General features: G+C 41.9%; 1 protein-coding gene across 4 annotated transcripts in view; it reads right to left on the bottom strand.

Annotated features, from left to right (window-relative positions):
- The window catches only part of ATP2C1 (ATPase secretory pathway Ca2+ transporting 1), a 113,451-nt gene that overhangs the window by 48,883 nt on the left and 38,185 nt on the right, over positions 1–26,383 (bottom strand). For 3 of the 4 annotated variants that reach the window (XM_045005160.1, XM_045005161.1, XM_045005163.1), the window contains 5 exons: positions 14,402–14,512; positions 10,308–10,424; positions 7,476–7,565; positions 2,080–2,115; positions 4–65 (listed from right to left, as the gene is read on the bottom strand). In XM_045005160.1, coding sequence (XP_044861095.1) covers positions 4–65; positions 2,080–2,115; positions 7,476–7,565; positions 10,308–10,424; positions 14,402–14,512 — 416 coding nt within the window. Of the gene's footprint in view, positions 1–3; positions 66–2,079; positions 2,116–7,475; positions 7,566–10,307; positions 10,425–14,401; positions 14,513–24,485; positions 24,491–26,383 lie in introns of those variants that run through there. The other variant, XM_045005162.1, reaches the window with a different exon arrangement.

Genomic DNA, 26,383 nt, shown 5'->3' on the forward strand with positions numbered 1-26,383 from the left:
TACCAGTGGCATTCGGGAGGTACAAGTTTACTAAGCTCTTCGAGAGATTTTTCTGAGCGGTACTCCTGCAGTGAAATAAAGATGCAATTAGAGGAGAGAAAGCCTTTGAAACTGACCACAAGTGTGAGAGAAAAATTACTGGTCAACAGGTTTTTTTGTTTTCTGTAAAACTGTACCTACTACTTAAGCCAGCCTTATGTATTAAAGGTAGTACTCAGAGAACCCAATCAGGCCCAGAGATGCTAGGTGTTGCAAAGACTATTCCTGGGGGGATTCTGCACCACTGCGGGAGGCGTAGAATTCATATAGTCTCCAGATTTCTTTGATCCCCACAGAAAAAAATAGGGAAACAAAGAAATCTGAGGGGAATACGAGCTCCTTCCCTGGCAGCCTGGGGACCTCTGTTCAAGCACCCAGAGCAGCCAGCAGAGTGTAAGCCACAGTGGTGAATGGGGGCAGGGAGGAGAAAGGATGTGTGCGCAAAGGAACGAGAGACACTGTCCCGCTAACTTGCTATTGCGCCTCGCCAGGGCTTTGGGCTCTTTGGAGGTAAGCATGAGGCAGGCTCTGTCCCCTGAGGCAGAGCAAAAATGTAGCAACCTGCCCTTGTAGTTGTTAATGTTCCATTCTTAGTCAATTCCCCCAGGAGCATAAAACGTGTAAAAGTTTTAAGGCTCCTTTACATTGACAGAGGGGTGTAAAGGAGCATTATTGTAAGTGACAGTAAGGGAATCCTCAGCTAGGAAAATTATGTACCTTCTCGCTTTTTTCCTGTGCCAGAATGGCACAATGGGGTTAGATTTTTATTTTTTTTAAATGGGTAAGTGAGAGAAAGACTTTGAGGGCAAATAAAATGTTTATTAAGCAGTCAAAACATCAGGACAAACAGAATCAAGCACTTCCCAAAGTAGCCAACCAGGATTATAACTGCAATGCAGGGTATTGGCTACCAAGTATTTGTAACTTAACTTTCTCATGTTCAGGAAATGCTGAATAGTGATCACCTTTTTCCTGTATTTAGTTTACATCAATTACCAAAATAATTGAAACTGGTGTGATTATATTGCATTATTTTGACAAATAGATATGCAGAATTTTACAGAATTTAATTTTTTGGCAGAATTTTTAGGCGCTGAATTCTCCCAGGAGTAAAAGACAAAAATATACTGCAAGCCTTGACAAGCTCATGATCCTAATATATTGCTAAAGAATCCTGTAGGTTCCTTTCTTTATCCTTTAGTACTTGGCTCTTATTAGAGCAATGCTTCCAGCAAGATTAAGTTACTGCTGAGATAGTCCTTTCATTGAAAGCTCATGTTTTCAGTGGTTTGAACTGAAAAAAACTTTCTTTCTGAGTTGAAATTTTTCATGGTGGTTCTCAGCTCAGATACTATTTTTGGAACTACTCTTGTGTTTGAATTACAGTGCTGAAAACTAGTCCATTTTCTGTCATTACAAAAATAGACAGTTTACACTCCTGGAGATCAGATGCTATATAAAAGTTTGTATTTTGTACGTAACTTTCAATGCGAAAAATACTTTGTGAAGTATGATTTTCTTCCCCAGTCAACTTTTTCAAGATAAAAAAATGAAGACTGCTCTGCACATGATGTCCATATAAATTGAGAATAAAGTGTTTGAGTCAGTATGGTATCTGATCAATGAAAAAAACAACTTGCACTGAAACAGCCAGGGAAGTCCATACTTAGGAGTTAACCAGTCTGTTAAGACAAACCTATTGTGGTCACTGGAAAAAAAAACAAAAAAACCTATAGAGTCAAAAGTCTATTTTTGTACTGCTATATCTATTAGTGTTGTGATTTTTTGCCAATGTAGTTAAAGCAGTACAACCCCCATAGAGTGGACACAGCTATTCCTGTGTAAGTTTACCACTCTAATTACACAGATTAAAGTGGTTTGTTTATAGACAAGATCGAAGGTTGTTATGAAAAAAATTAAGCATGGACAATCTTCTCTGTCATTCACAATCGTGCAATATCTCTAGGAAAACTACAGCAATTGCTTACATAGAATTTATAAGTATTAATGTAATTTAAATTGCCAAAATAGAGTTCTTACCTGAACAAAGGCAACGGTAACAACAATGAGTATTGCCTGAACAGAAATAAAAGCAGTTAATTTTTTGAAATTCCAAATATCAGGTAAACAGTCATATTAGCTCTAGCTTAGTTATATTTGCCAGTACACGTAAAGCTATACTACCTGAAACAGGCCCATTATTTTAAAAACAGGCAACTTATACCAGTTTTATCATTATGTTGGGGAACATCTAAAACCTTCATGCAATTGGCTTACAGAGAAACAATTTCAAACACATAGGCAGATACATGTTTTGAACAAGGAGATTCAGAGTTTGGAAAAAAATTGCTGTTTGTGCCACATTTCTAGAAGGTGGCAACAGGCAGATGTACACAAAGGTACCTGAGAGGTACATAGTCCAACTGGTATACTGGTCATGTTCTTTTCACTTATACCTATATGAATGAAGATTGATTACAGAAGTCCTGGAGTTATGGAAAAAACCAGCCAACCAAGATACAACTTTGCAACCAGAAATGCTATTTAATTACTCTAAGGAATATATTTAAGCCTCACTTTTGAGATATTAGTATATTTTTTGTAAACAAAGCATTGTGTATCTTAGTGTGAAATGTATATGTTCCACACCTCTCGATGGCATGGTTACTCCCCAGCAGTACTGATTTTCTTGTTGAGGTTCTGTGTACTATTATAGACAAGTTACTCAAAGTTAAGGGGCTGGATAGATTTTCTGCACTTTCATCTAAAAAAGTTATTTCAAAGCCTCTAACAACTTCCAGAAGAGTGTATTTTAGCAACCACAAGATTAAGAGGTGGATTAACTAGGAGGAGCCAGATAACAGAAAAACATAATTATGAGGTGGTTTAATTTAGCTGTAATTGTTCTCTGTATCCTTAGGTAATTCAGCCCCCATGTTCACCCACTGATCCAGACTAACACGGCTACTAAGCACTAATACTTCCGATGCTGTACTGCAGAGACTACAGCCACCTCTGTTCCCTTTTCGTTTACCTTACTCAAAAGGGACAGATACACTAACACCATCCATTAAAATCCCAAGGAGAATGGTCAAGCCTAATTGAATTTTGATTAAGTACACACCTTATTGGTAGATAACAGAATTAGATGTCCATGTAGAGCATTAGATATTATAAAACATCCCAAGTGAGCACTATGCTTAAACTACAGAATAGCATACTTTGTCATCTTCACATAGAAGTCGCCAGATTTTTAACACCCAAAGCTGCATCTTTCTATCTAACCTGCCAGAGTTAGCACTAGAAATAACACTTATGAGAAAAAGTCAGGTGGTCAGCCTAAAACCAGCTCAATTTTGTACCTGACACCTGTTGACCTCTGATATAAAGGACACCACAATTTACCATTGTTGTATGAAGTGTACTCATTGCCATGTTGGTCCCAAGTTATTAGGAGAGACAAGGTGGGATCTTTTATTGGGCCAACTTCCGTTGGTGAGAGAGACAAGCTTTCAAGAAACAAAGAGCTCTTCTTCAGGTCTAGGAAAAGAACTCCCAACATCACAGCAAAATGCAAGATGGAACAGACTGCTTAGTAAAAGGGCCTAAACTTCTTTTTCTCCATGTTAGTATGGTATCAAGTTCTGTGGTGGGGTAGAAGAAGAATTCTTCCACAGTGACGCCACCACTTATTACCATGTCCCCACCAACAATCATAAGAAAAAGGAATCATCTGACTGGATACCACAGAGCAGATAAAACTACACTTGATCATTACATTGATTGCTAGAGAAAAAAGCTGGACTGCAAAATCGTTAATCACATCCACCATAATCTCTCTACCACTGAGGACAGCAATACAGTTCCTGAAATCTAGCCACCAGCTAGTGATCAAACCAGCAGACAAAAGACACACCATTATAGTCCTCAACCATGATGACTATGTTAACAAGGCCATCCAACAACTCTTCTATACCACTTACTAGAAAGAACCTCAAAACTACACCACACCACAATTTACCCAGGAACTTAAGGATACCAAATCCTTCCCCAAACAATGCTAAGAAAGACTCTACAAACTCATTCCCCACAAACCCATCCCAATGACTTTCTATATGCTTCCCAAGATACACAAACAAGGGAACCCAGGCAGACCCATCATATTGGACCACAGCACTCTTACCATTCTCAAACCACTCAAAAAAAAGGGAATGGGGCAGCTTCTTCTACAACACAACTAACTTCCTGCTCAAACTCCACAATATTAAAAATCTCCCTCAAAACACCATCCTTGCCACCATAGATGTCACTTTATACAGCAAACATCCCTCACAATGACAGCATAATTGCCTGCTTCAAATATTTGCAAAATGGATAACCCTCAGATATCCACCCCAAACATCACCAAACTCATCCATTTCATCCTCACCCATAACAATTTTACATTCAACAGTAAACTTTGTCAAAAACCATGGAAACAGTCATAGGTGCTAGGATGGCTCCCCAATATGCCAGCCCCCTTTGAAGTAGTAGTTCTGCACAAATGCACCATGAAAACAGTGACACCCCAAAGGTACATCAATGATATTTTCATACTCTGAACAGATGTCAAACTCCCCACAACTTCAACCACCACTACCTGTCTATTAACCTCTCTGGATCACTCCTACACTAGCATCAACTTCCTGGACACCACAACCAGCTTTAACAATGGAACCCTACAGACAACCACAAACCACCACACTTAGCTTTGTAGTTCCAGTAGCCACCTGAAGCTCAAATAAATTGGTTATCTACAGCCAGGCACTCATATCACAGAATATGCACCAAGGAGAAAGTCCAGTATACACACACCTTGACACACTTAAAAAAAAAATCACCTTTGTCAAAAAAGGATACCACCAGAGAAGTAGGCCACATCATGAAACAAGCCACCCAAATACACCAAGAGAACCTGCTTCAAAAACACACCTGACTGCACACTTACCACCCCACATTGGAACCCAGGTTCAATGGGAACCCCATCCTGAAAGAATTTTTTCCTGAATCCCCACATCTGGCCATCAGAAGCAAACTCCCCACAAACCAGGACACAACCACTCAAAGAGGCACCAGACGCTACCAGAACAGATGCAAAACCTGCAAACATATCTCCACTGCTACAATGGTCAACGCCCCCCCACAATACATCTCACAAGACCCATGGATCCTACACATCTATCACAATACATGGTGCACCTCACTCAGTGCACTAAATGACCTAACCATTGTAGTGATTGTCTAGTTTCACCCACATACTCTTGAATGAGCCAACACAGGAAAACAAAACACTTGAGCATGAACAGTTTACACAAAGCAAACACCGTATATCTGACCTTTCAATCCTGATCCTGAAAAGAAACCTGCACAACAACATTTTCAGAAGACAGGCCTTGGAGCTTAATACTCTGCTAGACACCAAAAAAATCATGGACTGAACAGAGACACTATTGTAATAAGCCATAAATCCAATTTGTAACCACTAACCCTCTCTTTTTGTCTTATGACTGCAGAGTTGTTAATGGGCTACTCTCTTTGCTGTGACACTGAGTTCCCTTTCCCAGACCTGAAGAGCTCTGAGAGGACTCAAGCTTGTCTCCTCACCAACACACTGATCCAATAAAAATACTTTTTTTTAAATCACTTCACCCACCTTATATCACAATTTACAACGTACTTAGGACACCACTTTTTTGAAAGCAACAATGATTCCTGTGGCACCTTAAAGACTAACAGGTATATTGGAGCATAAGCTTTCCTGATGAAGTGGGTATTCACCCACAAAAGCTTATGCTCCAATACACCTGTTAGTCTTTAAGGTGCCACAAGACTCATTGTTGCTTTTTACAGATCCAGACTAACACGACTACCCCTTTGATACTTGACACTTTTTTGAAGTCACTAGAAGTGACAATTTCCTCTTTACTGCAGACAGAGGAATTAGCAATGGGTATGGCTACACTGGCGAGTTGCAGCGCTGGAAAGCCTCCACCAGCGCTGCAATTAGTAAGTGGCCACACCTGCAGGGCACTTCCAGCGCTGCAACTCCCTGGCTGCAGCGCTGGCCGTACACCTCACTCAGCATGGGGAATAAGGATTCCAGCGCTGGTGCTGCAGCGCTGGTCATCAAGTGTGGCCACACACCAGCGCTGTGATTGGCCTCCAGGGTATAAGGATGTATCCCAGAATGCTTTTATAAATTACTCTTTGTTTTGTTATGAACGAGCTCCGCGCGGAGCTCCGTTGCCGCTGCTGCTTATCTAAAAAACAAACAGAGCTCCTGTTTGCTGTGATCATCTGTACCTGGCTGTAAACAATCAAATGAGAGGCAGGCAGGGAGCAAATGAAACAGCGGGGAGTTGTGTTGGCTGCAGGCTGTTTGCAATTAAGAGTTAAGACTAAGGGGTTGGAAACATGTTCTGATTTTTCAAGGCAGGAAGCTAAACACAGTGTTGGCTCCAAAAATCCACTCTCTCCCCCCACCCGCTCCCTGTCACACTAGACCCCACTCCAACCCCCTCTTTTGAAAAGCACATTGCGGCCACTTGAACGCTGGGATAGCTGCCCATAATGCATCACTCCCAACAGCGCTGCAAATGCTACAAATGTGGCCACACACCAGCGCTGGTAGCTGTGAGTATGGCCACACACCAGCGCTGGCCCTGCACAGCTGGATGACCAGCGCTGCAAACCGTAAGTGTAGCCATACCCAATATGTTACTGGCCCACTAGCATATTGCTTATTTCACACTTATCTACAGACTTCTACAAAGACTTATTTTTTCTGGTAGCATCTTTTGCTCTTTCTGGTTCGATGAAAAATGAGAAAAAATTGAAATGTACTTTTATGATGCTGATGACTCTAGATTGCATCTTTCAAAGAACTTAATTAACATACAAACAAGGAGTCTCTTAATAGGTCATTAATAGGAAGCATGGTTCAATTGTGTAATGCAGCCACAATTTAGGATTAAAGGTCAGTAAGAGATTTGGAACATATATCCTATCAAAGAGAAATACTGGGCAGATTGTTTGCAACTGTCAAGGTAGCAATGAAACATGTCAAACACCTTCAGTATTTTTAGATCTGGCATTTGGTTTAATTTAGTAAATGTTGTCCATATACTTTGAGAGCTAGTCAATATATTGGTCAAACATTTTAACAAATGCAAGATCTAGTTTTATTAACTGTACATTGTGGAAAAGATTTTCCATTTGCAATTAAGAATAGGCTGTTATTGAACATGTAACTTGTCTTATAAGTTAGAAAGGAGTGATACAGTGCACATTAACTTTTAATATTCCAGTGTTTTCCAAGCTAAATGCCAGTTTACTGGAACCTAATACCCATTTTTTAAAAGTGAAACCCAAAGACAAGGCAAATTTCAGTTTCTTACCACGGTGATACTGACAGCATCATCAAACTGATGCATTACAATACTGATGACTGCAGAAGCCAGGAGAAGCATAATAAGAGGGTTTTTAAACTGAAAGTAAAAAAAGGAAAAAGTAATTCAGTAACACTCTGGAAGAATAATTACTAACACTCCCTCTTGCAGCAAGTTTGATATGTTGCCTCTGGGTGAAGTTGAACTAATTGAACCAAGTTTCTGTTTAGATGAGTGATTTAGAAACAGGTCTTCAAACGGTAACAGATTTTGCTAAAACAAGTGATCTTCTTTAATCTCTGAAGGGACCTGAATGGCTCTCTTGGGGGAATACAGAAATTCTTAACAGTAAGTAAGACAACAGTGGATTTGGATATGGAGATCTCAATTTCCATCTTCCCAGGATGAGTATAATTTTTCTGTTTTTATTACCTTTTAAAACTAGACTGATTTATATTGAAAGACTTGTTAAAGATGTTTGAGCGGGATTAAAAATGCTTTAAAATTAGGGAAGACAAACTTGACTCCCATACTTTGCCGTGTCAAGGTAGAAATATGCATTTAATTTTCAATTCACGTTTTCTTATTTTATGATACATACAGATTTCTTGTTAGATACACATCATGCTTGCTTCAGATCTATAGGAGCCATAGGCGCCGATTCCGTGGGTGCTCTGGGGCTGGAGCACCCACAGGGAAAAACTGGTGGGTGCTCTGCACCCACCAGCAGCCAAGCTCCCCACCCCACCCCAGCTACCTCACCTCACCACCTCCTCCCCTGAGCGCGCCGCGTCTCCGCTCCCAGCTCTTGCTGCCGCAAAAACAGCTGTTTCGTGGTGTAACAAGCTGTGGGAGGGAGGAGGGAGAAGCGGGAACACAGCGCACTCAGAGGAGGAAGTGGGGAAGAGGCGGGGCCGGGGATTTGAGGAAGGAGTCCAATAGGGGCAGGGAGGGGGCGGAGACTTTAGGGAAGGGGTTGGAATGGGGCAGGGCAGGAGCAGAGTTGGGGCAGAGCAGGGAGGTCTTGCCTTTTTTTTTTATTTTATTTAAATTGGTCTCATCTGCTTTGGGGTCCATACTTTACACAGGACATGGAAATTTACCCAAGAGTCTCATTATATATGATCACCTAGAGGGGGTGATTTACGTTCACATTTTAGCCTCCAGAGAACTCTTAATTATTCCAGCTCCAGTTTGGTTAGACTACTCATTCATGAATGTGAGATTCATAAACAGATTATGTCTAACACCTTTGTGCATTGCTAAATAATAAGAGGCCTTAAAATATATAAACCAGCTATTTTACACTACAGGAGTCCTAACTGATCACTGTACTAAGTTTACCCATTTCTATGTTTGTATCAGAGTAAGGCCATGAAAGCGGAGAACTGAAGACTGGAGAGCAATCTTCTTTACAGAGTACTAAAAATTAAAACCCAGTGGAGGGAACAACTGACAAAGACTTCTAAGCAAAGGTGTTCTTTGCAAACAACTCACACTTTAGATCTGACAAACTCACTACACCAAATACACGATACAGGATATTTATCCATAAAGAATAATGCATATGGTATCTACAGAAAGCTCATTCCTGGAGAAGATTCCTAATTATTGTGAGATGTATACATGGGTAATATTTAAGGAATAATGTATTTCTATTGAAAATATGGACTTTGAATTAAATTAGTCACGAGGGGATAAGGTGTCTTGGTGATGGCTCATTTGGGGTGTCACCCTGCCCTGGTTAACCAGTGATGCAATGCAAGGCTCAATTGTTTAGCCTTGCACAACACTAAAACTTTCAATCAGAGACGACTGCAAACAATCAAAACCATTTTAAGATAAACAAAAGGAATTATAAAACAAGACAAGAGTTTACCCTGTTTGTGAATGGAATCAAAAGGCTGTTTTCCATATAGCGCAGAGGAAGGAAAGAGAAACACTCAATGCATTCACTGAGAAACCCTTTGTAGAGCAGGGGTGTTTTCATTAATGTTTGGATCCCAGTTCTTGGGAAACCAGCCGTGTTTGAATAATTTTTGGGGGGGGGGGGGAGGGAGAAGAAGAGAGGAGAGGGACCTACTTTGAGATAGGAAAGGTAACTATATAAATAAGGATAGAACCAGGTTTACTTTGATTTTTATTGTAGCCATTTGTATCCACCACAGTCTTGTTTCTAGTCAAATCTTTATTCTCTTAGTAAAAGAAGAGTAGGGCCACGTCTATACTTACCTGCCGGGTCGACGCGGCGAGTTCGACTTCTCGGAGTTCGAACTATCGCGTCTGATCTAGACGCGATAGTTCGAACTCCGGAAGCGCCGCGGTCGACTCCGGTACTCCACCGCGGCAGGAGGAGTTGCCGGAGTCGACCTTGGAGCCGCGGAGTCCGCTTCCGCGGCGTCTGGACGGTAAGTCATTCGAACTAGGGTAGTTGGAATTCAGCTACGTTATTCACGTAGCTGAATTCGCGTACCCTAGTTCGAACCAGGGGCTGTGTGTAGACCAGGGCTCAGTTTATTTATGAATGTTCACAAGTGCTGTGTAGTTTATAGGAGTGGTGATTTAAGGCAAAACTGGTAACCTGTACCTTTGGATCTGGGATTTCTGCAAGCAGCCAGTGTCAGGGGCTGGATATTACAGGGGAGCAATTCAAAGGGACTCAGGAATTGGTGTGTACCTATTGTTAACCTGCAAGGCAAAGATAGGGCTTGCATAGCCCAGAGGAGCGTGCTTGAGTGACTGAAAGGCTGGCTGAGTGCCACCAGCCACAGGCAAGACTCCCTCTCACTGAGGTCAGGGGGGTAACAAGGTGACAGTCCATGAGAACTTCCACAAACTCACCTGAGAAATGTATTTTTTCCATAGTGGCTCATCCTCACTGATATCAAACTCATTCCATCCATGGAATGTCCGCCTATGACAAACTTCACAGTTTTTTAAGCCATTCTGAAGATCAGCCTATTGGAACATAGAGAATGTGCAATTACTGACTACACACATAGCACATACTGGTGATAAGGAAATAAAAAAATTGGTGGGTTACAAGCAGCAAAAAAGTTAAGCTCTTCAGATTACACGGGGATGGCATATTACAAAACGGCCCAAAAACACTATAGTACAGGATGCTGCTCCACATCCATAACAGATTATACCTCTTCTCTGCAGAACCCCCTCATCCCACCCAGATAGATTGCAAAAATGTATTCAGGCTCTTGAGGATTAGGTCAGGGGCTTAGTGACTCAGCTTGTCAACAATTTGAGAGTGATCATATTCTGAAAGTACTGGGCCCTTACTGGCCAAAAACGCCATCCATTTCATATTAACCAAGAGAGCATGTGCACCTTTGGGATCATAGCAGCAGCAAAAGACCATGTACCCTGAAAGTTGACCCAAGATTTACAGACACAAAAGCCTGGTCAGAGTTAGCACCCTGAATAAGGAATTATGAGATTGCTTCAGCCTCATGCTGTTTTCCCAGTCCTCCTTCCTCCACTCCTTTTCTTCTTCTTCAACGCTTAACCAGTCAGTCAGTCATAGCGATCATTTGCCATTCAGCTCGGTCCGTTCCTGCACAACCACAAAGGCTTGACAGCCTGAGAGGCCAACATCGGAACACACTTGATGAACCCGTGTAATGGGGGGGGTGTCTGCCTCTGTGCCACCTCCACCCCTCAGTTGTTGGAATTTTATCCTGGATGTTACAAGACACCCGGAGAACAGCGTTCACTGGGATGTCTTGTGGAATCCTTGTGACATGTCTGAAAAGCATAAGGCTTTGGCCTCTATAGTCTGTAGGCTCAAGCGACCATCACCATCTGTATTACAGATTAAGTCATTTCACTTTATACCCAATATACAAATGACAATATTGTCTGGAAAGCCTCCAGCTTTGTCCAGTCTGGGCAGTGTAGTGTCTACGTTTCGCAGCTGTGCAACAGTATGGGAAGGATACAGCTCAAATAAATCCTGAATTTAGTTGTCATACTAAGATAATGTTGATTCCATCTCCGTTGTGAACAGCCCATGGCAGATGCTGCGATGCTAATCCGATGGAGAACCTCCGTGTGAGAATTGGAGCAGCTGTTAAGTATAGAACCCAGAGAGCAAAAGCTAGAAACTGATTCGACAGTTTTGTTGTTCAAAAGAGAGATTGGAGTCGCATGTGGACCTCGTCCTAAATTTTGCAGTTTTGTCTTTGACCATGAAACACTGAGACCAATCTTAGCTGATGCCTCCTCCATATGCTGGAGTGCCTCACAAAACCTGCCGGGGTTCTGTAGTCAGCGTAGTCAAGGTCTATGAGCGAGAGCTCACGAATCTCAATGCCTATGGACCTCGTGGAATGCTACATTATGAAATCCATTGCCCGATAAAAGAGTGCAGGGACCAAAATGCAACTTTGCCTAACACCAGATACAGATTTAAAAGGCGCTGACATCCAGTTCCCCAGATGAACACGGGCATTGATTCTATTATACAGCTCTCTAATCAAGTCCAGCAGAGTGGTAGGGACATCTATACCCTTTAAGGCCTTCTGTAACGTGACACTGTCTACTGATTCAAATTCAACCCTTAAGATCAACATATGCTACATGCAGGGGCTTCCTGAACCCGCGATGCATCTCCGACAACAAGCAAAGGGCCAAAATGGCATCTAATGTGGACCTGTTCCTCGTAAAACCTGACTGTTGGGGATGACACTGCTGATGTAGCAAAGGCTCCAGGTGTGCCAGCAAAACATGTTGGAACACCTTCCCTGCAAGGGAAGAGCAAGGTGATCAGCCTGTAGCTCTTACATTCACTGCATGGTCCCTTGCCCTTATACAGTGAGATCACAATACCATCCTTCCAGGCGGCTGGCAGGGTTCCAGTTCTCCACACCAGAGGAAAGATGGCCAGAAGTGATTCTGCTACAGGATCAATAGCACATTTTAGCAGCTCTGAGGGGATGCCATCAGCACTGGCTGCGTGTCCGTTTTTCAGTTTAGAAATGGCACACTTTATTTCATCCAGTGTTGGTGAATCGGTACAAATGTCTGGATCCAGAACCGCAGTGACTGCCAGATCATCCAGCTCTGAACAAGTGGCAGCTGGAGGATGGTTCAGGACACTGTGATAATGTTCCACACATCCTGAGGGCTGCTAAAGTGTTTTAAGGCTATTTGGGGGATAGGTGAAGGAAAAAAAAGTGGTACAGAAAATATGGCGTTTCACAAAAAAAGCCAACCTTTCTTGTCGATACAGAACCAACATTCATGGCCTTACAGAGCTTGCACAACTCAGAACACTTTAAAGTTGAACAAGTCACCAACACACTGGATTTTTAAATTATTAAAAAAAACTGATCAATTTAACACAACTACTATTAGATGTCAAACTAAACTGTCTAATGTAGTCAAGTTGCTACAAAATATTTCAAGAGCATGTGTACAAATAGACATTTTGCCAGTGCTTCCCAGGAGGAGGAGGAGAAAAACATTTCTTGGTAGGAGAATACAAAAAAAGTGAAGTCTCACAAGCAACTGGCACTTCCAAAGCAAAATAATATTTGCCTTTTTAAACTAAAAAAGTCAAATTTATAATCTTATTCACATATAACTGCAGATTTAAGTCACCGCCAAACCTGACTGATACCTGCTTCAAGAATAATGTCTACGAAATAATTTTAATAAAACTATGTAAGAAAAGCCATAAAGGAAAAATATTTTTAAAAGCCTTTAACATCTTATTAAGTTAGAAAGCCTAGTCTTAGCAGTCTGTAAAGAGACCAAAGCAATTCTGTTTATTTTTTTAAATATTCTCAAAAGCAGTGATAAAAGGTACCTGCTTTTTCTTTCATGGGACTTAATTTTTAGATGGCAGAGTACTTTCATTATGAATTTTAAAAAAATATTTAAGCTACTGTATGAGACACTTGCTCATAATTTCTATTTTATTTTGAAATGGTGCTTGAAATTTTAATGAAAGGTTTCTCAAAACAGAGTTTCAACTGCCAATTTAAAAAAAAAAAAATCAGGCTTGCATTCAAAATAGCTAATACACCTCTACCCCGCTATAACGCGGTCGTGGAGAGCCAAAAATCCCTACTGCGTTATAGCTGAAACCCATTATATCAGGTAAGGGGCAAGCAGGGCTCCGGTGGTGATTTAAAGAGCTCCGGGCTCCAGCCGCTGCAGGGAGCCCCAGGCCCTTTAAATCAGGGGTCCCCAACCCCCGGTCCGCGGCCCCGTACCGGTCCGCGGCCTCTTAGAAACCGGGCCGCGAACCGACCCAGTGGAGCTTCCGCAGGCATGCCTGCGGGAGGTCCAGCTGAGCTGCGGGACGAGCGCTCCCTCCGCAGTCGTGCCTGCGGGAGGTCCGCTGCTCCCGGGGCTCAGCTGGAGCTTCCGCAGGCACGCCTGCGAAAGCTCCACTGGAGCCGGTGGACCTCCCGCAGGCGTGCCTGCGGAAGCTCCAGCTGAGCCCCGAGAACAGCGGACCTCCCGCAGGCACGACTGCGGAGGGAGCGCTCGTCCCGCGGCTCAGCTGGACCTCCCGCAGGCACGCCTGCGGAGGGTCCGGCAAACGAAACCGGTCCCTGGACCTAAAAAGGTTGGGGACCCCTGCTTTAAATCATTGGTGGCGCCCCGCTGCCACAGCCCCAGGGTAGGGGTGGCAGGGCTCCAGCAGTGATTTAAAGGGCCCGGGGCTCCCCACAGCAGCCAGAGCTCCAGGCCCTTTAAAGCGCTGCCGGAGCCCCGCTGCTACCACGCTATATGCAAATCCGTGTTATATCAAGTCACGTTATAGAGGGGTAGAGGTGTAGTTGAAATCAAGCTGAAAGCCAATGTTTATATCTATTTGCATAAGAGTGTATACAGAATCTTGAGTAGCCTCTGAAATACTACAATACTGCCATAGTAGAAACTAAGTAAACGGTTAAAACAAGACTTACTTGAAGAATGCTTGCAACTTCACTTACAGGCAATTCACTTGCTTTTTTTGAAGTCAGTACAGGAATCATTGTCTCATTGTCACCATTAGGTATTTGTTGAAAACCTGCAACCTAAGATACAAAAAGCACAACTGTTAATACTGTTTCAATAATTACACTCCAGGGTGATCAAATCTGGCTAACTTCATGATACTAATCTCTCCATTTCAACTGTCAGTAGAGCACTCACTTTGTTTCACTTAAGTGAGGCATCCAGTAACTATACAATATTGTACTATAAAAATGCAACTCAAACAAAATAGTTGTATTAACTTTGAGAAAGCACATTCAAAAATCAGAGCTTAATGCAGTGACCGTGCAATATAAAAGATTAAGTGCGTGACTGTCAGGAAATGTCATTAAAAAACAAGTGGCAATGTTCCACCGAGTAGATCCTAAATATTACATGCATGTATAATCCTTTAGCTCACTATTTTTAATGGCTGAGCAAAACAGACGTCATTTTGACAACTCCCTGATGGATTTCACTTCATGCTATTTCTCCATGTTTATTCCCCCCAACCCCACCCCACCCACAGTTCCTCACACCTTGTCAACTTTTTTTCTCTCCTACTGGTAATAGCTCACCGTAACTGATCACTCTCGTGTTGTGTGTGTGTGTGTGTGTGTGTGTGTGTGTGTGTGTGCGCGCGCATATATGTATATACACATAGAGATCTTCCTACTGTATTTTCCACTGCATGCATCCGATGAAGTGGGCTGTAGCCCACGAAAGCTTATGATCAAATAAATTTGTTGGTCTCTAAGGTGTCACAAGTACTCCTGTTCTTTTTGTGGATACAGACTAACACGGCTGCTACTCTGAAACTCCACGCTCTATGTCCCCTGCTGGCTAATTCATGAAGCGTATACCAATATGTTGTCTGCTCTTTAAAGCAGGGTACGGAGAAAATTTAAAAAGGTTTTGTAAAACAAACCAAAATGAACAGTTATAATATGCAAAAAGCCTACATGAGCCAGTATTATAATCAGAGTCAGGTGCGGTAAGAGTCTCATGTTGTTATAATTCATAAATTGTGCAGAGCAGTAAGATGTTTAACATTGTGAAATATCAGCAGTGTGCATCAGCATTGTACTGAAGATTCTTCTTTTCTGCTGGCAAGGATATTTAATGGAATTGCAGAGAAGGTAAATGATCTATTAAGGACTGAAAGCATTTCCTGCCACCCTCCCACCTCCCCCCCAAAAAAAAGCAGATTCCTCCTCCCAAATTAAGAATTCAGGTCTTAGTTGGACAACCACTTAAAATTGCTAGTGCCAGTTTAGCCATTTCTAAATATCAAGAAATTCAAGATTGCAAATTATGTATTATATATACACTTATAAAGGCACACAACACCTAGATCCCTTTATGTATAGGAAGTAGCCTTTCTATACAGTTATAGTTGACAGTTGCCTAGAGCAGATATTTGAACTTATGGAAACATCTTCACCTCTCCCTTCCACCCAGAGAAGAGATCCCACAGTGACATCTTCATTTCCCCTCACATCTGCTCTCTGTGCCAGCAACAGTGTTGCCAGGAGCAATCCTCAACACAATGTCCATAGCACCAAAGTCAATTCTGTATCCACTACTCCCCTTCAGCATTGTCCTTAAAGCATTTCTAAGTCCCAATAAGCATCTATGAAGTGACTGTCTCTTCCCCACCTGCCAAATGAGGACACTTGTTCAGAGGCATCCTTCTACCAACAGCAACCTTGTCTCAATGGTGAGCCCTCTAGGCAGCAGGTTACAGAGACACTATACCTCTCTAGTGGATTAATTTAAAAACCTCTCTTCTACAGGGTAAGGTTTGATTTTCAGTTGTCCTCCTGGGAATGGCAGTAATATCTTTATTAGCACCACCTTCTTTGCAGGAATGCAGATTAAGTCTTCCACCAACAAGATGGAGGCAGAAAAAAAAATATCACAAGAAGAGCTGGACCCTCATGGAATCCATGACTTTCACAGGTAGCATTACAAAGCTACTTTTACTTTCTGCAAAGAAGATTAGGATGATCTTGGATTTATGATGTGCTATCAAGTGTATAAGTGATTAATTAAAAGGATACCATTGCCAAAAACAATAAGAAGTTGTCAACTGGATTGGAATTTTCATTGCCCCTAGGCCTTCTCCACTACCCCAAGTCAGGGTGCCCGCAGAGATCTCTAGAGCAACGCAAGCTTTCCTTGGCCCAGTTAGTACCAGCAGACCTTCCCCTGCCCCAAGCAGCTTCCCAAGTAATTTGCCATCTACTCCCCAGCCTTCCCAGCTTCCCCCAAGATTCCATATCTTGAGTCCTACTCCCAATCTAAGGCATACCTTCCTGTAGGCTTCTTAAAACCACCAGGAGCTGCTGTGGATTTTATGTCTTTACTAAGGTGGTAAAGTGATGGCCACAGACATGCCTATTTTGACAGCAAGCTGAACATTCTCAGTTGGGTTCAAAAAGTTCTTCATTTTCAACTGATGGATTAATCATTTTCGACACCTGGATAATTTGAGTGGCTCTGTTTCTCTGAACACTACACATTGGCATATTGTCCATCAATGTGCAGAGCTGCATAATGTGCAAGGTGAGCCTAGCTAGGACTACTGCCAAGCATTGTTTCAGACTCTGTATGAAGAGGGTAGATCAAAAGAAAGTCTCATACAGGAATAGCAAACTCTTGTATAGGTGCTTGTCTGTCACGCTGAGAATTTTGTTGGCTCCTGTGATTTGGGAAGAAAATATATTCTAGGCCTTCCTTGGGAGCTTCTTTTCTAGATTTCCCCCACCCCCATGCTAGAGGAACAGTCCCTTCTAGAATAACCTTGGTGTTGGTACAGATTCCTATGCTACATTTGATGAGGGTTGATGCCTCTCGTCATTTTCATGCTCAAAGCAAGGATCATACTGCTAGATAATGAGCCACTTGCTTTCTATCAAGTAGCTTTTCCCTATAAGGATAGGAAATACTTGGTTTGAATGGCTTCAGTCAAGGCTTTGAGGTTTCAATGTAGTCTCCTCATTTATATGGGATCTTTTGGAAGGAAGTCCCCTTCTGAAGGTATGACTGCATCTCAGTAGTGGAGCAGCAGCTGCACCCACCTTCAGATTTAGCAATCTCCCAACTTAGTTGTCTTTAATGTAACAGTTTAGTTTAACATTTGGTTTTAACCAGAAGTACCCATTTGGATCTTATGTCCGCAAAGCCTTATACACAGGAAAAATCCTGATTCTAAAAATGCTTGAACAACTACTTTCCTTTCCTGAAAAGTTATTGCATTCTCTCTTTTGGGGGAAGTGAGAGGGGGAACTGAAAGCCTTAACACTGAGTATTTTAGCAGAGACTAAGTAACACTCAGGGCTTTACTAAATCAAGAGTCATTTTAACCTGGAAAGGGGATTGATTTCTCACTCACCCCATGAAATCCCATTATGGCACTGCTGAGTCTTATGTGCCTCTGTTCCGAGCACAGGCTGCATTAAGTGCTCCTTAACAGGGTCCCCAGGCTGACACCCACAATTCTCACTCCACAGATACCCAAGACAAGGCTTCTCTGCACACACAAACATGTTGCCATTTGGGGGAGTAGGGAAAAGAATAATGAACCTGATAGAGAGTACTGTGAGGGAGTCACCGTGAGGAGAGAAGCCCCAGTAAACACTCCTTCAGTTTGGAAATCCAAGGAGAAAGGGTTCAAACCCTGATTTTTATATCACTTGCTCATTAACAGTATAAGCTGAGGGCAGGGGTCCGCACACTTTGTATTTTATGTAGGCCCAGCACACTGTGTAGATCAGGGGCTTTTCACAACCCCACCCCTTGTGTGCCACCCGTCCATTGCTCTCCTTTTTATGGACTCCCTGCAACTCTCCCAATCTCCCCCATCCAGGGTTCTGTGCAACCCCCATTCCTTCCCTCCTCCCATATCACAATCCCCCATTCTCCCACACCAGCAGCCCTGCATACACCAACCATGGCAGTGGCTCTGTGTGTCCTCCATTGTCTTCTTCCCCCATGAGGGTTTCCCAAACTCCCATTGCCAGTGGTTCTGTGTAACCCCACTTGACCCACATCAAGACCTTTGTGTGCACCCCTATTCTCCCTTTCCCATATAGGGTCCCCTTGGCAAGGGACCTGTGTGAGCCCGCGCAGTCCTAGGGAAAAGAATAACATCTTCCTCTGCCTGATGCCAATCCTTTGCCCCATGGCTGGGGCTCTGTGTGCCCACATCACTCATATCAGGATCCCCAATCTCTTCCCCCTCAAGGGTTTGTGTGCCCATTTCTCCCCCCATACTAAGGGATAGTTTACACTAGAGAGCAGTGAAGATGCACTAAGCCAATGGAGAGCTCTCCCATCAGTGTAACAACTCTGCCTCAGAGGCAGTAGTTATATGGGGGGAGAGGCCATTGTCTACACCGGCACTTAGGTCAGTACAACTTAAGCTGCTCAGGTATATGGATTATTCACACTCCTGAGCAATATAAGTTAACACATTTCTGTATAAGTGCAGATAAGCCCTTGGGGGCATGTGCATGCCCCCATTTCCTCAGATTTCCCTCTTCTTCTATCACCACTCTTCCTTCTGTCTGGGAGACTAGTCATTCAGGGTATGGATATGTTAAAATCTATTGGAAGGATAAACTAGATGAAATGCAGTATCCTGGAAACTTAACGGATGCCATCAACCAGTTGTTCGATCTATAGACAATTACAGAGGTGCTTGAGGCTGTAAAACATTCACAAGCTCTGCCAATTTCTTATTAAGGGAATGCTTGTGTCTTTTGAGGACACAAAGCCTCTAGAGTTTCCAAGCATTACCCAAGTATACAGACAGAGAGTATAGTGCCCAGCTCAAAACTCATATCTTGGCACAACAGGGATCACTGACTTGCAGCAGCAGGACATAGCTTGCCCTCAGGCTCTTGAAAACCTGCTCTTGGACTTGGCTTGATGTTTACAGAGCTTCTCTGTTGCTGTGGAGAGATACAGAGGGCTTGCTAGAGTGATATCACACTGGAGGAACCAGAGGGTTAGAGCCTTAATGCTCTAATGAGTGCTCAGTTGAGGAGAGGGACAGTGCAGCTAGAAGTTGAAAACGTTGAAGTTAGGTATAATACAAAAGCGATTGAGAGAAACTGAATTGCCAATTTGTTCCACCACAGGAGGTAGAAACTCTGGTGCCTGAAGTGCAAGGCTTAGTCCTGGAGGACCAAGCAAAGCTGGCCCACCTCTGAATTCCACAGGTCAGACCTATTACATGTTAATTACAAATGAGAAGAGGCTGTACAGTAGAAAGCTTAAATCTGGCATTTCCTAACTTTTGAATGCTTGACCTTGCAACCTCAACTTTAAGAGTTTTTGTATGTAAACCTATCCATTACTTCAGCTCTGAGTAGGTTTGTACAGAAATCAATCCTCTGTTTAAAACACCAGACGATCAAGTACATTGGATGCATTATGCTGGAGCTTTGTTAGGTTACTTACTTATAGGCATTACCAGCAAAGCACTTCATTAGGTACTCAGACATTTAAGTTAAATCATATATTTAAGTCACTGAGTGGGAGCCTTACATAATGTTTATCAGTGTAGCATTTTCAAGACCCAGGCCTGGTTTACATTAGAAAATTAAGTTGGCATAACTGCTGCTCAGGGACATGAAAAATCCACCTCTGAGTGGCATAGTTACACCAACCTAAGTTACCAGGTAGACAGCACTAAGTCAATGCAAGAATTTTTTCATCAACCTAGCTATCACCTCTCAGGGAAATGGATTACCAACACCAATGGGTAACTCCTCCCATTGGCACTGTGCTGTAGTGAATTTAAGTGTAGATACACCCTCAGGCTGAATCACTATGAAACCAGACCCTTATCACGTTGCTACTAAGCAGTTTCTCTGTGATTAAGTATTTCCCTCCAGCTGCTAAATAGCTTTAGCTTGTTTGTGGTACATTAGTAGTCTTCTGTGCTGGACAATGATAGCGTCCTAACATTAGAAAAATGAAAAGGAACTTCATTCAGACCTACAAGAGATGTGTCTGCCAAGATGAAAGCTAAGTGCCTTCCTAGCATTAACTCTTAAGGAACAAAATTTTGATCCAAGCACAACCGAATATACATTTGAAAAGAACTGCCTCAGACAAATAAGAGGGAAGGAATTGTTTTTAAACTTCCATGCATGACAGAAAGATGAGTAAAGAGGGCTTCATGGAGACCAAAATATAAAAATTCTAAAAGCCTATTTCCAAAGGAGAGTTATTCTGTGCAGGGGGGAGGAAATTTGTTTTATGAAGATTAGTTTTGTTATCCGGCATGTTGTGGGAATTGGGGATGCTGGTTAGTCAAAAATTCCGGTTAATTAAGGCCTGGTCTACACAAGGAATTAGAGTTAATTCGGGGGGGGGGGGGGGAAGACTCCGTCCACACGACCAAACCAGTTTTTTCCATTTAAAGGGCTCTCTAATCCGATTTCTGTACTCCACCTGGGCAAGTGGAGTAGCACTTAAATTGAGATCGCAATCCTGGATTAAAGGTATTGTGGACACAATTCAACGTTATTGGCCTCCAGGAGCTATCCCGGAATGCTCCCTTGTGATCGCTCTGGACAACACTCAACTCCGATGCACTAGCCAGGTGGGCAGGAAAAGCCCTGGGAACTTTTGAATTTCATTTTCTGTTTGGTCACCATCAGCACAGTCCACCATCACAGGAGATCATGCAGTCCCAGATTTGCAGACGAGCTCCAGCACGGTCCGAACGGAAGGTACTGGATCTCATCACATGTTGGAGAGACGAGTCTTATGGCAGAACTACCAGGGATTATAATCAGCAGAGAATTTAGCAAAAAAGTAGGAAATTAAGAGGAGGCATGGGCAAAAAGTCTCCCAATAACACTACTTTGTTATTTTAAAAGATAAGTTATGTAGTTACATGTAGATGTAGACCCCAATGTGAAACCATGGGTCCACTTAAGTTAATGGCAAAAAAAATTCAATACAGGCAATTTCACACCAAATCAGAAGTCTGTGTGCTGTTCAGAACAAAGGGATCTTGCCCCTCTAGAGAATTTACTCCACTAATGTCACAGATTTAGTCAAATACCCTCTTTCAAGCACCCACCAGCCTGCTATGAGGGAAACAACTGCTGGATCCCATGTGCTTTAATCCTCCAGAATCTGAACAGAATGCAGGTATTGCCCATCTTGGGGTTCCTAGGCATACTCGCAGGGTGCAGATCCTCTATCTAGCCCCCTTTTCTGAGAACTGAGACCTCATGCTCCAACTGCCAAGTCCCTGGAAATAGTACTGACCTCCTGAGACAACCCCATTTAAGACACCCTCTCAGCACTCCACCTGAAAACAAGAGCATCTGGTTTAATTTACCTTTTCAGGGACATGACAGGTGTAGCACATAACATATACAAGAAGCCTATGCAAAATCCAAGACACCATTGCTTTCTTCAGTGGCACAAGAAATGCAGAGATCTGTACAAAAAGAGAAATCCTACATGCACATCCCTGCCTCAGTTTCATCACCACTCTGGAGCATTATTTTGGCAGGGGTTCTCGGAGGGAGGAGCAGGGGTCAGGAGGATGTCCAGAAACCTTCTACTACAGTTCATGGCTTGACTTCTGACTCCAACCTCTCCCCCACAACTCTAGGTGGGCTTGCTTTCTCTCACCTTGATTGGTCCCACAGCTAAAGCACCTCTCCCCCTCTGCAAAAGCATATGCTTCTCTCTGCCTGCCCAAAACTTCTTGTGTGTGAGTCCCTAGAATTTATATACCCTACCACCACCATTCAATTCCCTTGTTATGCTTTTTGGGGGGGTTCCACTGCTCTAAAATGAGAAAACTGGTTCTCCTGGCTTCAGGCAACCTCTTCAGCATACCCATTATATAGTCAGAATACAGTAATTTAGGGACAATGGAGAACAGTTACCTTTTCTAGCAGGGAAGTGCTGTAACTCCTTGCAGCCCATGGTGGATTTACACAGAGAAATTCAATGGTACAGCAATTTGCAGAGTAACAACTCAGTAACATCAATGACAATAAACTGTACAGACCCATTAGAACTTCACAATCTAGCATCACAGACCTACATAAAGAGTCTTGTACTCCACTAGTCAGAGAAAAGAATCAGAAATGCAAGTCAAGACTCCACATCTGTTTAAAAGTATATAGTATTAAACAAGACTAATTTTGGTTAGTTTGCTTATCACAACTTATTCGGGAACAAAAGGGATTCTGACAGTCAGGACTGAACAATAGCCAATGATGTGCTGGATTTTACAAGATACAGCATGTATAGTTTTACTTAAATTGCAGGGAAGAATCTGTAAGATCCCAGCTTTGTCCCTACATGGTTTATTTTACTGTTAGTTTCATTCAACATTACATTTTATTTCACAAACTAAAGGTTATTTTTCCTAGTTGCAGCCTCAAATTTCCCATTACCACATAAATTTAAAAGTTAAAATTAGGGACCATAGCAGACATGTAAGTGAACATGAACTCCCAGTGCAATATTATGGCAAAAAAGGCTAATGTGATCCTTGAATGTCTGAACAGGGGAGCAGTGAGTAGGACATTTGTATCATATAGGTGATTTTTACCACTGCATGTGGTATTGGGGAGACAAATACTGCATATAGTTCTGGTGTCCACATTTTAAAACAGGATGTTGAAAAATTGGAAGGTACAGAAAAGAGTAAAAATGATACAAGCTTTAGAGAAAATGCCTTACTGAAAGCAACTTACAGAGCTGGATCTGTTTATGAAAAAGACAGAGATGGCTTGATTACAATGCAAGTACCTTCTGTACAGATATGGTAGTTTCCTGCAGTATCCTCAGAAAACCTTGTTTCTAATATCCTGGGACAGACAGCTCCAACTACACTGCATATATACACCCAGTTCACACGAGTTCTAGCAAGAGACTCTACAATTACTAGATATATTGGCAATTTTAATCCTCTACTTCAACACAAATTAAGAAGTTTAATTATTTTTTGTTGTTATGAGGGCATGCAGTGATAGAACCAGTGTCTTGGGTACATGCTTTGTTCAGAGTTCTCTGGACACCAGCCAATAGCAGGCATTTGCATGCCAGCCATATGACTGTCAGGGCTACTAGTATAAGTCCCTCATGTTATTTGTAAATCAATAAAGATACTAAAAAATTCTCCACCATCCATCCCCAAACTCAGAATACGAGTAGAATGAGAGCATAATCTGTTCTAACTACACACAACCTCAAAGAGCAAGAACAGATGAGAGGTTTTCATCTAGCATTCAACTTTAGAAGATCCACGTTCTTGAAGTTCAAAGGATGTCTACCATACCAAAGATGCATTGCATATAGTGGAGACAGATTTCTTGGAGAAGTCTGAAATCAAGGTGACAGGTTGGATTTGATTAAATCATGATTTAAATCACTAATCAGGAAGACTGGAGTTAATCATGGATTTCTACATAAAAGTGCATTTTGGTTGGTTGTTATAACCTTAATATACATTCTTCACAACTCAGAGATAGATGTAGGTTTCATTCTTAGAAGGAACACACTGTACATTTTAAAGTGATTTCTTTTGAAAACTTTTCAGATTAGTTTTACAGCTATATCAAAAAATGAATGATTGATTGATTATTTCATTTACCAAAAGGTAATCGAAGCAGACATTTATGAAGTCCTTGGAGATGAACTGTCTCCAATTCAACAGGTTAATTGTTAATATTTGGAGGATTTTCTTGCTATGCTGTATTACGGCTTGTCTAAACTGGCAATTTACAGCGCTGCAACTTTCTCGCTCAGGCGTGTGAAAAAATACCCCTCTGAACGCAGCAAGCCACACTCCCAGCACTGGTAGAAGTGGGATTTTTAGAGAGCTCTTCCCCAGTGCTGCACCGCAACCACACTAGCCACATTAAAGCACTGCCACATAGTTAATGAAATATTAAAATATTTAAAAAATTAAATTGACTGTTAGCCAGGTCAACATGAGAAACTTCAAATATTGGCTTCTGCAGCTAACTCAGTCATCTTCACCTTCATTTTCCTATTTGTTTTTCTTTTCCAGATTATGAACAAACAAGCTTTCCTGCTTTTTCAGGTCCCAAACAATCTCTCAATTTGGAATGAATTAGTCCAAAGAAATTCGTCTACACCAGCAGAAAAAGCTACTGCTGTTAAAAGTGAGATTATCACTCCAACAGTCTCTGAAACCAGCTGTTTAAGTGACTTCCACCAGTTCACTCGTGTGACTTTCTTTAAAACATCATCAGCAAACATATATTTCTTGAATGGCTCTTATTCCCAAACTGGGTCTCTTTTACGTCCTGCTGCCATTATAGGTTTTCCCTTCTAGTGAGAATGGTATGGTAGATCTCAAATCAATGAAGGCTACACTCGGAAAGATCTCAAGACTTCTGGAACATGCTGCTCAAACAGTTTCATTTTTGTCTCTACTGACTGTCCCTCCCTTCTCACATTTGTCTCCAGACTTCTTCTCCTTGTCCAGATCTATTCTGCCCCCCAACAATCTTCTATTCACTTAACTTTTTGAAACTGTGTACTTTTAGAGAGTTAAGGGATTGACTCCGAGTACACAAATTTGCAGAGGGACAATAGGGTTGAGGTCTGTTATTTCTCACCTCCATATATTATTTATTTAAAAACATTTTTGCTGTTAACAAGCATGTTCTCTCTGGAGAGACAAATCCACAGTTTGAGAACTACAAAATTATGCATCTCTGATGGCATCTTATAGACTGAGCACTGAGTCCCATTGGGTAGATAGAAAGATTAACCTAAATAGTCTATACAGAAGATTGAGTTCCCAATAGTTCATGGATCAGGGACCCATTTACAAAATTTTTTAAACATAATATATTGTCTCATACTATAGAATTAGAATTTATAATCACCATTCCATGAGATCTTTGAGCTACAATGTATCTTAATTAAAAAACTCTATTTTTATTTAAATAGGTTTTTCCTCAAAGCACTTTATAAATAAAAAAATCCAAACTAAATAGGATTTTTTTGTTTTTGTAAAAAAATAATTGTTTTTTTTAAATCTACCCTGCAAAGTGAGGGGGGAGGGGAGGAACATGCATGCTCATGTTCTGCTTCAGGGTAAGGACATTCTTATAAAGAGTGGGAAAGTTGTGCACTCGGTTCAAGAACAGATTCTCTAGTATAGGTAAGACAAACCACTGAAAAATCCACAAAAAACATTATTCTCTGGGTTCCGTATTATGTGACTACTTTGCAAATCTCCTGAATGCTGACACACTCCTCAAGGAAAGCAAACATCTCCCAAATAAAGATGCCTTAATACAAATATGGAGTCACGGACATATTAAAGAATAAGAGTGACAGATACATTTAAACTGAACCTCATCCTCCATATCTGTTCTGAGTGCCTTCATGTGTGGAATACAGCTGAATCTTTTGAACATTTCAAAACATATTCAAGGTCATTGTCTAAAGTCTTTCAGCACACAGGAAAAAGTCTACTATGGTACCTTTAAGGCTTGCTCTTCAAGGTTGAAAGTTGGCACCAGAGCAGCTGAGAATGCACTGAGGTGCTCACTGAAAGGCTTTACTGGTTGCCAGTATACCTGAGCACAGAACGAACGACAAAGCCAGCCATGGTTCTTTCCCATTGTCTGTCATTTTGGGGTTTTAGAGAAGCAACATGTGAGACAACCAAGCTACTAATCAAACACACTGAAAGACAAAGACAGGAGATAAGAACAAGAAACAGTGCACTAAGTACTTGTTGAAAGATCTGGAAAATGTCAAATATTCTGCCAGAAACCAAGATTGAGACAGACAATGTTGAGAGCAGAGGTGATGTTTTGGGGACAGAACATTGATAGTAGAAGAGTGCAGGTGATGGTACTTTTCCACTAAACTGTCAGTGGTATGTGTCTGTGGCT

Source organism: Mauremys mutica, chromosome 2 (assembly GCF_020497125.1).
Source record: "Mauremys mutica isolate MM-2020 ecotype Southern chromosome 2, ASM2049712v1, whole genome shotgun sequence".
Classification (NCBI taxonomy): Eukaryota; Metazoa; Chordata; order Testudines; family Geoemydidae; genus Mauremys; species Mauremys mutica.